Source organism: Podarcis gaigeae (assembly GCF_964106915.1).
Source record: "Podarcis gaigeae genome assembly, chromosome: 1".
Classification (NCBI taxonomy): domain Eukaryota; kingdom Metazoa; phylum Chordata; class Lepidosauria; order Squamata; family Lacertidae; genus Podarcis; species Podarcis gaigeae.
The window spans coordinates 3,689,691-3,701,228 of NC_139678.1; the positions used below are offsets into that span (position 1 = coordinate 3,689,691).

Sequence of the window (11,538 nt, forward strand, 5' to 3'; positions counted from 1 at the left end):
CTTGTCTTGTTTTCTTCCCAGGCCTATATAAAGATCTACCAAGGAGAGGAGTTGCCTCACCCCAAATCGATGCTGCAGGTAAGTCGCATGGCACTGATTACAGTTATTAAACAAACTGAGGTGTTTTTATTTTTACTCACATTACATGACTTGGATTGTTCTCTCCACGGTGGGTTAGGGTCCTCCTGACTGGTGGGGTTGGTTGGGTTTTTTTACAGGTGCCATCTGCAACACAACTGATGCAATAGCTGTGCACTAGAGATGCATTTCCTTGCCAACAAAAGTCCATATAGTCCAAGCTATGGTTTTCCCAGTAGTGATGTATGGAAGTGAGAGCTGGACCATAAAGAAGGCTGATGGCTGAAGAATGGATGCTTTTGGATTCTGGTGCTGGAGGAGACTCTTGAGAGTCCCATGGACTGCAAGAAGATCCAACCTCTCCATTCTGAAGGAAATCAGCCCTGAGTGCTCACTGGAAGGACAGATCCTGAAGCTGAGCTCCAAGACTTTGGCCACGTCATGAGAAGAGAAGACTCCCTGGAAAAGACCCTGATGTTGGGAAAGATGGAGGGCCCAAGGAGAAGGGGACGACAGAGGACGAGATGGCTGGACAGTGTTCTCGAAGCTACTAGCGTGAGTTTGACCAAACTGCGGGAGGCAGTGGAAGACAGGAGTGCCTGGCGTGCTCTGGTCCAGGGGGCCATGAAGAGTCGGACACGACTCAACGACTAAACAACAACAACAAAGAGATGCATTTGTTCTGAATGGTCCACATGACATCCTCTTGTAAGCCAAAAATGGCTTATCTTCTGAGTTTATGCCAATAAAACTCAGAGACAAGAGGAGTTAGGAGTCCATTGCTGTTTATTGCAAAGCAATAGGTTACAGTCAAATCTTTTAGCAAAACTGCAGCCCCACCCAAGGGTCCGGGCAGGGGTATTTATAAATTTCATGTTTAATACACATGTGCAATAAGCATTGCTGACTAAGCTTTGATATTCACTGTGATCAGTTACGTTGTGTTACTATGCATGTTGGGAACCCGTGTTACGTGTAGCCATTTGACCATGTTTATGAACTGTATTTTCGTGATTTACGTATTAACTGTCCTTCCGTCCCAGTGGGGGACAGCGACTTGCAAAATCACCAGTTTCTTAAAGCAACAGGTTACCATAACTTCTCTATTAGAAGCAGATTCACGGATTTATAGGGGTTCACACTATCACATTCATTATGGCCCTTTGGGCCACTACCACAATCCCACTTTCTTCATTGTTTTGCAATGCTTCCCTGGGCTTCATTGCTCTGGTGTGTGTGTGTGTGTGTGTGTGTGCACGCACTAAAGTGTTGCAGCAGTGCAACAAAAACCAAAACAAAAGTGGAACAAGAAATAAACTGGGACATTTGAGGTATGCCAAGTTATAGGATTTCAGCAGGAAGCTACAGGATGTGCACGGATTGGCAGGCCCAGTGTTGTAACTGCCCTGATGCCATTGTGAGCACAACTGATTGTGGCTGCGCAATGGAAAAGGTGTTTGGAGGAGCCCTTAAAGATGCTCCTCCCGTCTCCCTCTCCTTGGTGCGTTTTTTTCCTTGGGCCCAGTGACCCTTTTCCCTCCTCCTGGTGGTGTCAGTGTGGTGTAGTGGTTCAGAGCGGTGGACTCGTAATCTGGTGAACCGGGTTCGCTTCCCCGCTCCTCCACCTGCAGCTGCTGGGTGACCTTGGGTCAGTCACACTTCTCTGAAGTCTCTCAGCCCCACTCACCTCGCAGAGTGTTTGTTGTGGGGAAGGAAGGGAAAGGAGAACACAAAATGAGAGCCAGTGTGGTGTCATGGTTAAGAGCGGTGGACTCGTAATCTGGTGAATTGGATTCGCGTCTCCGCTCCTCCACATGCAGCTGCTGGGTGGCCTTGGGCCAGTCACACTTCTCTGAAGTCTCTCAGCCCCACTCACCTCACAGAGTGTTTGTTGTGGGGGAGGAAGGGAAAGGAGATTGTTAGCCGCTATGAGACTCCTTCGGGTAGTGATAAAGCGGGATATCAAATCCAAACTCTTCTCTTATTCTTCTGGTTCCCTCTTCTGACCTTTCCTCCTGATCCCTTGCAGGCCACAGCAGAAGCAAACAACCTTGCAGCTGTAGCCACGGCTAAAGACACTTACAACAAAAGAATGGAAGAGGTAAGCCTGATGTTGCGTCCTCCACCAAGGAGCGTGGCTCCTCCATAATTCCACTAGGCCCCCTTTGGGCTGCAGTGGATTCCTCCTAAGGGGCCGTGGGAAAGCCCTCTGTGTGCAAGAACTGGGCGAGATTCAACTGGCAGAGAGTCCGAATTGTGCGACAGGATGGCCCAACCCCGTTCTGGGTGGGGTTTGACTCCATGGAAGTAGCAGGAGTCACAAAATCACAGAGCTGGAAGGGGTTCCGGGGGGTTCATCTAGTCCAGCCCCCTGCAATGCAGAAATCTCAGCTAAAGCATCCATGACAGATGGCCATCCAGCCTCTGCTTAAAAGCCTCCAATGAATGAGAGTCCACCACTGTCCAGCAGCTCTGACCCCAGCTTTTAAGGTCCTCAACTGGAGAGCACTCCTTGCTCCTTTATTTTCACTACGATACGATAATCTTCATTGTCATTGTCCCATACAGAACAACGAAACTGAAAAAAATCTACACCAGACATTAAAAAACCAACAAGCCTGCTATCCCTGCCTGGTTAGCCCCCTAAAAACTCTGATACCCCATAATTAAATACAATATACTCCCATAGAGACTACCTTACACTGTGTTTACAACCAAAATCGCATTTGGATAGAAACTGTTTCTCAGGCGGCTAGTCCTAGTCTTTATAACCCTGTACCTTCTTCCAGAAGGCAGGAGCCGAAAGAGATCATTTCCGGGGTGCGCACTATCCTGCGCTATCTCTGCAGCTTTCTTATAGCACCTGGAAGCGTAGATTTGATCCAAGGTGGGAGGAGTGCACCCAGTTATTCTCTCTGCAGTTTTTACAACCCTGGACAGCATTGTTTTTTCCTTGACCGTGCAGCTCCCAAACCACACACACAGGCTGTAAGTGAATACACTCTCCACAGTACAATGGTAAAATGCCATCAACAGGTCCTTTGAGAGATTATTTTTCCGGAGGATTCTCAGAGACCCACTAGAGACCCAAGTGAGATTTCTTCGGGGGATTTCTAGACGGGGGCAACCTCACCACAGTGATCCGTGCATGGGTAACCCTGAGCCTTGATTACTGCAATGCCCCTTATGTGGGGCTGCCCTCTTTTCATAGCCCGGATGCTGCAACGACTGCAGAATGCCTGCTGTGCTGCAAGCTGGGTCCCTGCTAAAGGCCAACTGAACCTCAAGGCACAGGTGGACTTGGGTCTTTCAAATTTCAGCAGCGCCCCATGCGAGGCCAAAGTTCAGTGTGTGCCCCTGCATCTCGCCTTCTGTTCTGCTCAATTCACTACATCAGTGGTTCCTAACTGGTGGTCCCAGCATTTGTGCCACCATTCACCATATCAACATTTTCAAATATGGGGCTCTATGGCTTGGCTTTTCAAAAATAGGGAGTCTGCAGTACTTAGCTAATTGGGGACCATTGCACTAGGCCCTGGGGCACCCCTAGGCTCAGTGCCCAGCGTGGTGGAACCGATCGCACTGCCCTAAATTCGCCTCTGCTCAGGGGCAGGTGGGGAGCCTCCAGAAGTGCCCCATGAGAAGCTCCTGAAGGGGGCAACTGTTCCCCCGGAAGACCAGGAACACAGCCTGGGAGTCATTTTGGACAGCTGTCCATGGAGGCACAGGTTAATTCTGTGTCCAGGGCAGCTGTTTACCAGCTCCATCTGGTACGCAGGCTGAGACCCTTCCTGCCCGCAGACTGTCTTGCCGGAGTGGTGCATGCTCTGGTTATCTCTTGCTTGGACTACTGCAATGCGCTCTACGTGGAGCTACCTTTGAAGGTGACTTGGAAACTACAACTAATCCAGAATGTGGCAGCTAGATTCATGACTGGGAGTGGCCACCAAGACCATATAACACCTACATTGGCTCCCAGTATGTTTCCAAGCACAATTCAAAGTGTTGGTGTTGATCTTTAAAGCCCTAAACGGCCTCAGCCCAGTATATCTGAAGGAGCGTCTCCACCCCCATTGTTCACCCTGGAAACTAAGGTCCAGCTCCAAGGGCCTTCTGGTGGTTCCCTACCTGGGAGAAGTGAGGTTGCAGGGAACCAGGCAGAGGGCTTTCTAGGTAGTGGCACCCTCCCTGTGGAACAGATGTCAAGAAAATAAACAACTATCTGACTTTTAGAAGACATCTGAAGGCTGCCCTGTTTAGGGAAGTTTTGAATGTTTGATGTTTTATCATGTTTTTTAATATTCTGTTGGGAGCTGCCCAGAGTGGCTGGGGAAACCCAGCTAGATGGGCAGGGTATGTTATATTATTATTGGGGTGCAGCATAAGCAATCGGGCAATCCTTTAGATCAGCGGTTCTCAACTGTGGGTCTCCAGATGTTATTGGACTACAACTCCCATCACCCCCGAGCTCTGGCCTTGCTAGCTAGGGGTGATGGGAGTTGTAGTTCAACAACATCTGGCGACCCACAGGTTGAGAAAGGCTGCTTTAGATATTTGGGGCCCATGTAGCTCAGGGCCTTGTGAATTAATGCAGAAACCGTGAACCTGCAGGTTTGTGGAGGCGACAAGCCCTTCCTGGCGCCCAGCGACCTCCAGAACAAACACCTGGAGCTGAAGGAGGAGGCGGTGCGGCAGTTCCGGTCCGTGAAGAAGATGGGGGGCGAGGAGTTCAGCCGCCGCTACCTCCAGCAGCTGGAAGCTGAGATCGACGAGCTCTACGTCCAGTACATCAAGCACAACGACAGCAAGAACATCTTCCACGCCGCCCGCACGCCCGCCACGCTCTTTGTGGTCATCTTCATCACCTACGTCATTGCTGGGGTGACCGGCTTCATCGGCTTGGACATCATAGCCAGCCTGTGCAATATGATCATGGGGCTGACCCTGATCACCCTCTGCACCTGGGCCTACATTAGGTACTCAGGGGAGTACAGGGAGCTGGGCGCCGTCATAGACCAAGTGGCCGCAGCGCTCTGGGACCAGGTGAGCAGATGTCAGGCGTCAGAGTATCCAAACCCCTCCACGGTAGGTCGCCAGGAGTGGACAAGACAGGAGAGTTCTTACCAGTTGCTTTTTATTCAGTAGTCACAGAGAGAGGCTTAGGAATGCAGACTCCGAGTGAAGCCCCACTCCCTGCATCCCTCCCCCTTCTCATGAGTCATCTCTACGGTGCTGAAAAGCACTTTTTGCCTCTGAGCCCTCTGCTCTCCTACTTTCAAGGCACGCCGTGTTCTGGGAGAGCAGGGGGTCTGGAATGCTTTCTAAAGACACTGAGTCCGCCAGCTGTCTCTCCCCTGGTGCTTCTTCTTCTTCCTCCTCTCCCGTTATTTCCCAGCTTTCCCCCCTCTGAGCTGTAACCTCCCTCAAACCCCTCTTGTGGTTATGAACTGTCTCCTCCTCTGGAAGGTCCAGGCTGGGGAGGCCATCTCCACCATTCCTCCTTTCCCAGTCCCTGACAGCAGAACAGGCTGCCCCTGGCCAGCAACTGGAAGCCTTGGGCACTTCCAGGCTGCCTCTGTTTCCGGGGTGGGGGTGGGGGGGTGGATTCAGTCACACACCAACAAATTCAGCTTCCACATTTATAGCTGGCTAGAGAGAAGTAAGGGATACGGGTGGCGCTGTGGGTTAAACCACAGAGCCTAGGACTTGCCAATCAGAAGGTCGGCGGTTCGAATCCACGCGATGGGGTGAGCTCCCGTTGCTCGGTCCCTGCTCCTGCCCACCTAGCAGTTCGAAAGCACGAAGTGCAAGTAGATAAATAGGTACCACTCTGGCGGGAAGGTAAACAGCGTTTCCGTGCGCTGCTCTGGTTCACCAGAAGCGGCTTAGTCCTGCTGGCCACATGACCCGGAAGCTGTACGCCGGCTCCCTCAGCCAATAAAGTGAGATGAGCGCTGCAACCCCAGAGTCGGTCACGACTGGACCTAATGGTCAGGGGTACCTTTACCTTTAGAGAGAAGTGCTCAGCGTTGCATGGGAAGTCTAAGAAACCAAAATAAGTCGGTGCATTTTTAAAATCAGTGCAGTTTTACATGGTTCCGTCCGCCATCTTTATTCCAAATGGCACCTGAGGGTATTGAAATATAGGCCGAGACTCTCTCCTTCATCTTGGCGACTGTCCCGCCAAATGGGGCGACAGTATCTTCAGAGGTTCGGTCCGCCATCTACCTTCAGAATGGCATCTTAAGGGCATTCAAACGTAGACAAAAGCCTCCTGCTCCATCTTGGGCACTGCCATGCCACGTTGGGCAACGGTGTCCCAAGAGGTGCGCGAATGCATAGAGGACAGCTGGACAGACAGGCAATAATATAAATATTAGATTGGGCGGAGTCTTGCGTAACAAACCCGCTTCCCCCAAAAGATTGGATTTTTTTTTTTGCAGGAAGGAAGGTGATGGGGAAATAGTCTGGAATGTGTTGGGGTAATGCTTGCTTTGATGAAACGCTGTCTAACCTCCCTGCAAACAGATCAGAATAATTGCTTGTTGAATAGCCGACGCTGTCTAATCTCCCTGCTCAATAAATGGTTCATGTGGAAGCCCCCCATGGGATTAGGAGGAGGAGGAAGAAGAAGAAGGGAGGGAGGGAGACAGGATTAAGTACAAGGGGAAAACTCAGCTTTGACAGGTGAGGGCAGAGGCCGACAAAAGTATGAATGGTGAGGAGTGAGAGGACAGAGAAATTTTAGAGCGTCGGAGTCATCCAGTGAACCTTATTTACTAGGATGTCCACAAGGACTTCTACAACGGGGAATCAGTTTATCTGCATGGGAGGCTGGGATGGCTGCCAGCAGCATGGCTTTAAAAAAGAACGAGGCAAATCCATGGAGGAGGAGCTGCCTGCCAGTGGCTGGTGGTAGTCAATACTCCTCGCCAACAGAAGGACGGTAGCTCAGCGCTGGGCACCTGCTTTGAATGCAGAAGGCCCTGGTTCGGTCCCTGGCATCTCCAGGTGGGGCTGGGTGAAACTCCAGGCTGAAAGGTTGGAGCTGCTATGGGTCAGGGGCAAATCCTTTGCATGCAGAAGGTCTCATGTTTATTAAAGGCTTCTAAAAGGCTTTTCAGTTCAGACACCGAGAGCGGCTCAGTTGCTCATGTGCCTTTGGTCATGACTCCTGAAAAGGTGGGGTATAAATTAGAACTGGAATAAATGCCTCCCCATTTCCACAGGACCATTCTGCTCCCGTGAAAGTTGGTGGGGAGATATTTTGAAAATTTGGAGGGTGGGGAGCAAATTTCTAAGCATTTTCATCTTAGGCTTAAGTCAGAGGTGGCCAAGAGATTCTTTGCCCCCTTTTAGAAGCCACACCAACTCTGTGTTCCTGGAGAAAACGTTTTGCAATGGTAGAACACAATCTCCGGGGTTATTATTTATATTGTGTGTGGGAGGGTTATCCCTCTCCTCATTAAAAAAAAGAAGTTCTCAACCACATTGTATGCCTAAGATAAAATGAACTTTTAAAAAGAAGCCTGACCACCAACACCTGCTGCAAAATTAATGCCAACAAAACTTTGCCCAGAACTAATATATTTATAACATCTGTGTATATTTGACAAATTGTTGTCTCCCGACTTTCCTGACAGTTGAAGCATCAGATGTCCGAAAACGGAATCACCATGACAGTCTATAGCGAACCACACAAAAAATCCAAAACAAGAATAAATAAAAGTAAACCTCCAGTGAAAAAGGTGGCAGAATTTGTGCCAGGAGGCCTGTTTTCAGCGCAGTCAGCCATTCCCCAACCCTGGTGCCCTTCTGCATGGTTTGGACTACAACTCCCATCACCCCCTGGCAACACAGCTGTGCTTCCACAGTTAGAGCATCATATGGCTGTGCTGGCTGTGACTGATGGGAGTTGTAGTCCGAACCCTGCCTGGAAGGCACAGGGCTGGATGAAGGCTGTGTAACCTGGGCTGATGGCATGACGCTTTACAAGGGTTCAGATAGCAGGGAGGGGATAGAGGAAGGAGTGTCAAAATTTTCCGCCAGGATGCCCTTAAGCGGACAGAGGTCTAGAGGAGAGTGCATATGTCTTCTTTCTCTCACCTTGTGTTTTTCCCCCCTTCAACTGCCTTACCTGCAGGGAAATACGAATGAGGTAAGCCCATTACTCTTTATGCCGCAGCAGCTGCCCTTCTCTCAGTGTCCGTCTCTGTGTGCAAACTGTGCTATATTTGGGGTGCTTAAATGCTTCAACTTCCTGCCTCCTTTGTCCAAGTGGGGAAGGAGAGGCAGGCAGGCTTGCTTTGCTTCGGGACTTCCTGGCTTGCAAGACGCGCCTCCTGCACAATTTTTGGCCCAGGGCGTTGATTGCACAGCCCCATTGTGCATCTCCTGCGACCTGTCCGGGGCTTGACGGCCTCCCTTCTCGCAATTCTAGGCAGGAGGCCTTGGGTAAGGGCCATAGCTCAGTGGTGGAGGCTCTGCTTGCATGCAAAAGGCCCCAGGTTCAGTTCCCAGGTAAAGCTGGGGTTTGGCTCCCGCCTCAAAGCCTGGAAAGCCACTTGGACAGTGCTCTGACTCTGTATATAAGAAAGCGTCCTATGATCCTTCAGCAGCATTGAACAAGCTTCTGGCTGGCCTGATCCTGGAGGGCTCTAGTTCTCTGGTGGGCTCAACGTTGAATGGGAACTGATGTTCCCAGGTAGTGGTAGCTGAAACCAAGCTGAAATTGTGTATTGGAGGCAGCAATGCTTATGAATGTTGGAAGCCACAGGAGGGGAGAACTGCTTGCCAGAAGAGGCCTTTGATTGGCCACTGTGAGTACAAGATGCTGGACTAGGTGGACCATTGGCCTGACCTAGCAGGCCCTTCCCATGTTAACCATAAGTGTGCATGGTGCCTTCCAGTAGTAGCCGCTGGAACTGTGCTGGCTGGGACTGATGGGAGATGTAGTCTAAATTATTAGGAGGGGACCAGGTTGGGCAAGGCTACTCTAGTTGCTCCTGCTAGTTCGCTTGGCAAGTGCCATGGTAAGTTTCTAGCAATCATTTAGACGCTGTTGCAGAAAACCCCAGAAAAATGTGACAACCGGGGACATTGCAGGAGGACCGAGGAACAACTTTTAAGAATAAAAGTTCAGATTAAGGACACTCGAGCTCTTTTTTCTGCCTTTGGGATTCGCTGGTAGATGCTTATGCACCACAGTTAAGAGGCTGCTTGTTTGCTAACCTTGACGGCAGTGGGCCATGTCGCTTCAGGCAGGGTGAAATCTTTCCTTTCTTAGCCTAGGCTCAGCCACGAGCACAACCAGGTTCGCACTGCCTGATTTCAGGGCTGTTGCACTGGAGTTGAAATCCAAAAATCCACGCTTGCTGAATGTGCTGCTTTGTGTGAGACGGTGGCTTTTTGCGGGACGGAACCCGGGGTGCATCTGGGGAAGCTTGCTGGGCAAAAACAGCATTTCTGTTTTCACAGAAATGAGAATCGTGGCGCAGAGTATCAGATGTCTGATCCATAGACTTGGCCTTGATTCTAAACTGCGGCAAGTTCTCTCTCCCTTCTACCACACCAGTGGTATTAGGCTGGCATGTTCTGTGCCTGCCTTCAGCTGAAGGGAAACCGCTGTCTTCCTTGGCACATTCTGCCAAAGCTGTTGAGAAGAGAAGCCCACCTAGAATTATAGTGACAGCTGGGAGACTATGCAGAGGCAGGAATAAACTCTAGCAGCTTAAACCTAGCCCACTGTGATGGTCTGCCTCATGCAAAATAGGCAGCAGGATACTGGAGCTCCAAACTAACAGGTTCCACGCCGTAGCTGAAAATATTAAGTGAGTTATAACCCAAACTCAAACAAGGACAGAATTCTGCAGCTACTAGAAGTTACGCAGATTATATAATGGATTGGCTCGCTTTGCCCTATTTATGTTGCACTTTTCCATGTTTTTATAGGGACGCAGGTGGCGCTGTGGGTTAAACCACAGAGCCTAGGACTTGCCAGTCAGAAGGTTGGCAGTTTGAATCCCAATGACGGGCTGAGCTCCCGTTGCTCGGTCCCTGCTCCTGCCAACCTAACAGTTCGAAAGCACATCAAAGTGAAAGTAGATAAATAGGTACCGCTCCGGCGGGAAGGTAAACGGCGTTTCCGTGCGCTGCTCTGGTTCGCCAGAAGCAGCTTAGTCATGCTGGCCACATGACCCAGAAGCTGTACGCTGGCTCCCTCGGCCAATAAAGCGAGATGAGCGCTGCAACCACAGAGCCGTCCGCGACTGGACCTAACGGTCAGGGGTCCCTTTACCTTTTCATGTTTTGCATTAATTATTTTGCTTCTGCCAGCAAGAGGACGAGCAAGGTTGCAGGGACCAAGCAAACCGGAATCCCTGGCCATTGGCAATATTATCTGGCCACACACAAACACTAAAACATATATATGCAGACTTGAAACTTTATTTTTTAAAAAAGGAGAGTTGAATTCTGCCACCAGTGCCAAGAGTGTAAGACTTTTTGGCACTTTTGCAGAATCGAGGTGCACCCCCAGAGCCCTGAAAGCATCTTTTAAAACATACCCCCCTCCTTCCCACTAACCTTTCTGTGCTTTTGTGTGCAGGCTTTGTACAAACTTTACAGTGCAGCTGCCACACACAGACATTTGTATCACCACGCTTTCCCTACGGCGCAGAAGGCTGAGCCCACCGAAGGCACGGAAAAGAAGACAATGTAAACCCGGCTGTTTTCCACAGAGGTGCATGAAAACACATCGTTAAAACATGTTAATCATTTTGCATCCATGTATGAGACTCTGCCACTCCTTGAATCGAAGACAGAGGAAAAGAGATAGCTCATTCACTTGTACCAATGGCTTAAGTGTGGCTGCTTTAATTTGGACAATGCCCTGCTTGAGAGGGGACTGAGTCAGCATGACTTTCGTTTTCTTAAAACTTAATTTTGCTGCAGATACATTACTGGTTCGGTTCTCCAGAACACTTGGCCCTGGTCCAGGACTTTTCAAGACTGAGGTTTGGAGCCAGAGAAGGCAGTGGTTTCTACCTTCCTTTTGCAATGGTGGCATCCTGCCATCCCAGAGTATGCATTCATAGCCGCCTCTGGATCCAAGCTCCCATGCCATTAATCCAACGGCCAGTATTCTGAAACGGAATGTGGCTCATATTCAGGAGACACCACGTCACATTAACATATTTAAATTTGTACTCAAGAGGTTTTTATTTAACACCATTCCCTTCATGCAGCTGTGAATGATAATTTATTCACTTTAAGACTGCCTTCTCAGAAGCTACAAAGAATATTTCTTTTGCTATGGTATGTTAAAAGAGATGGGAAGTATTTTTTTTTTGTACATGTATTTGAGAGTTTCACTGTATATATTTTTGTTTAGTGCATAAAGAGTGTATCAAGTTTTTATTATTTAATTGTCAATTAAAAGTTTGGTTCCTAAGACAATTA

General features: G+C 49.5%; 1 protein-coding gene across 4 annotated transcripts in view; it reads left to right on the top strand.

The window, feature by feature from the left end:
* The window catches only part of ATL1 (atlastin GTPase 1), a 49,140-nt gene extending 37,602 nt beyond the window's left edge, over positions 1–11,538 (top strand). Inside the window, exons 10-14 of one of the 4 annotated variants that reach the window (XM_083734816.1) lie at positions 22–78; positions 2,108–2,179; positions 4,690–5,163; positions 8,222–8,236; positions 10,685–11,538. In XM_083734816.1, the coding sequence (XP_083590942.1) occupies positions 22–78; positions 2,108–2,179; positions 4,690–5,163; positions 8,222–8,236; positions 10,685–10,798 (732 nt within the window). In that variant the 3' untranslated portion in view covers positions 10,799–11,538. The remainder of the gene's footprint in view (positions 1–21; positions 79–2,107; positions 2,180–4,689; positions 5,164–8,221; positions 8,237–10,684) is intronic. The other 3 variants (XM_083734817.1, XM_083734819.1, XM_083734818.1) reach the window with 3 other exon arrangements.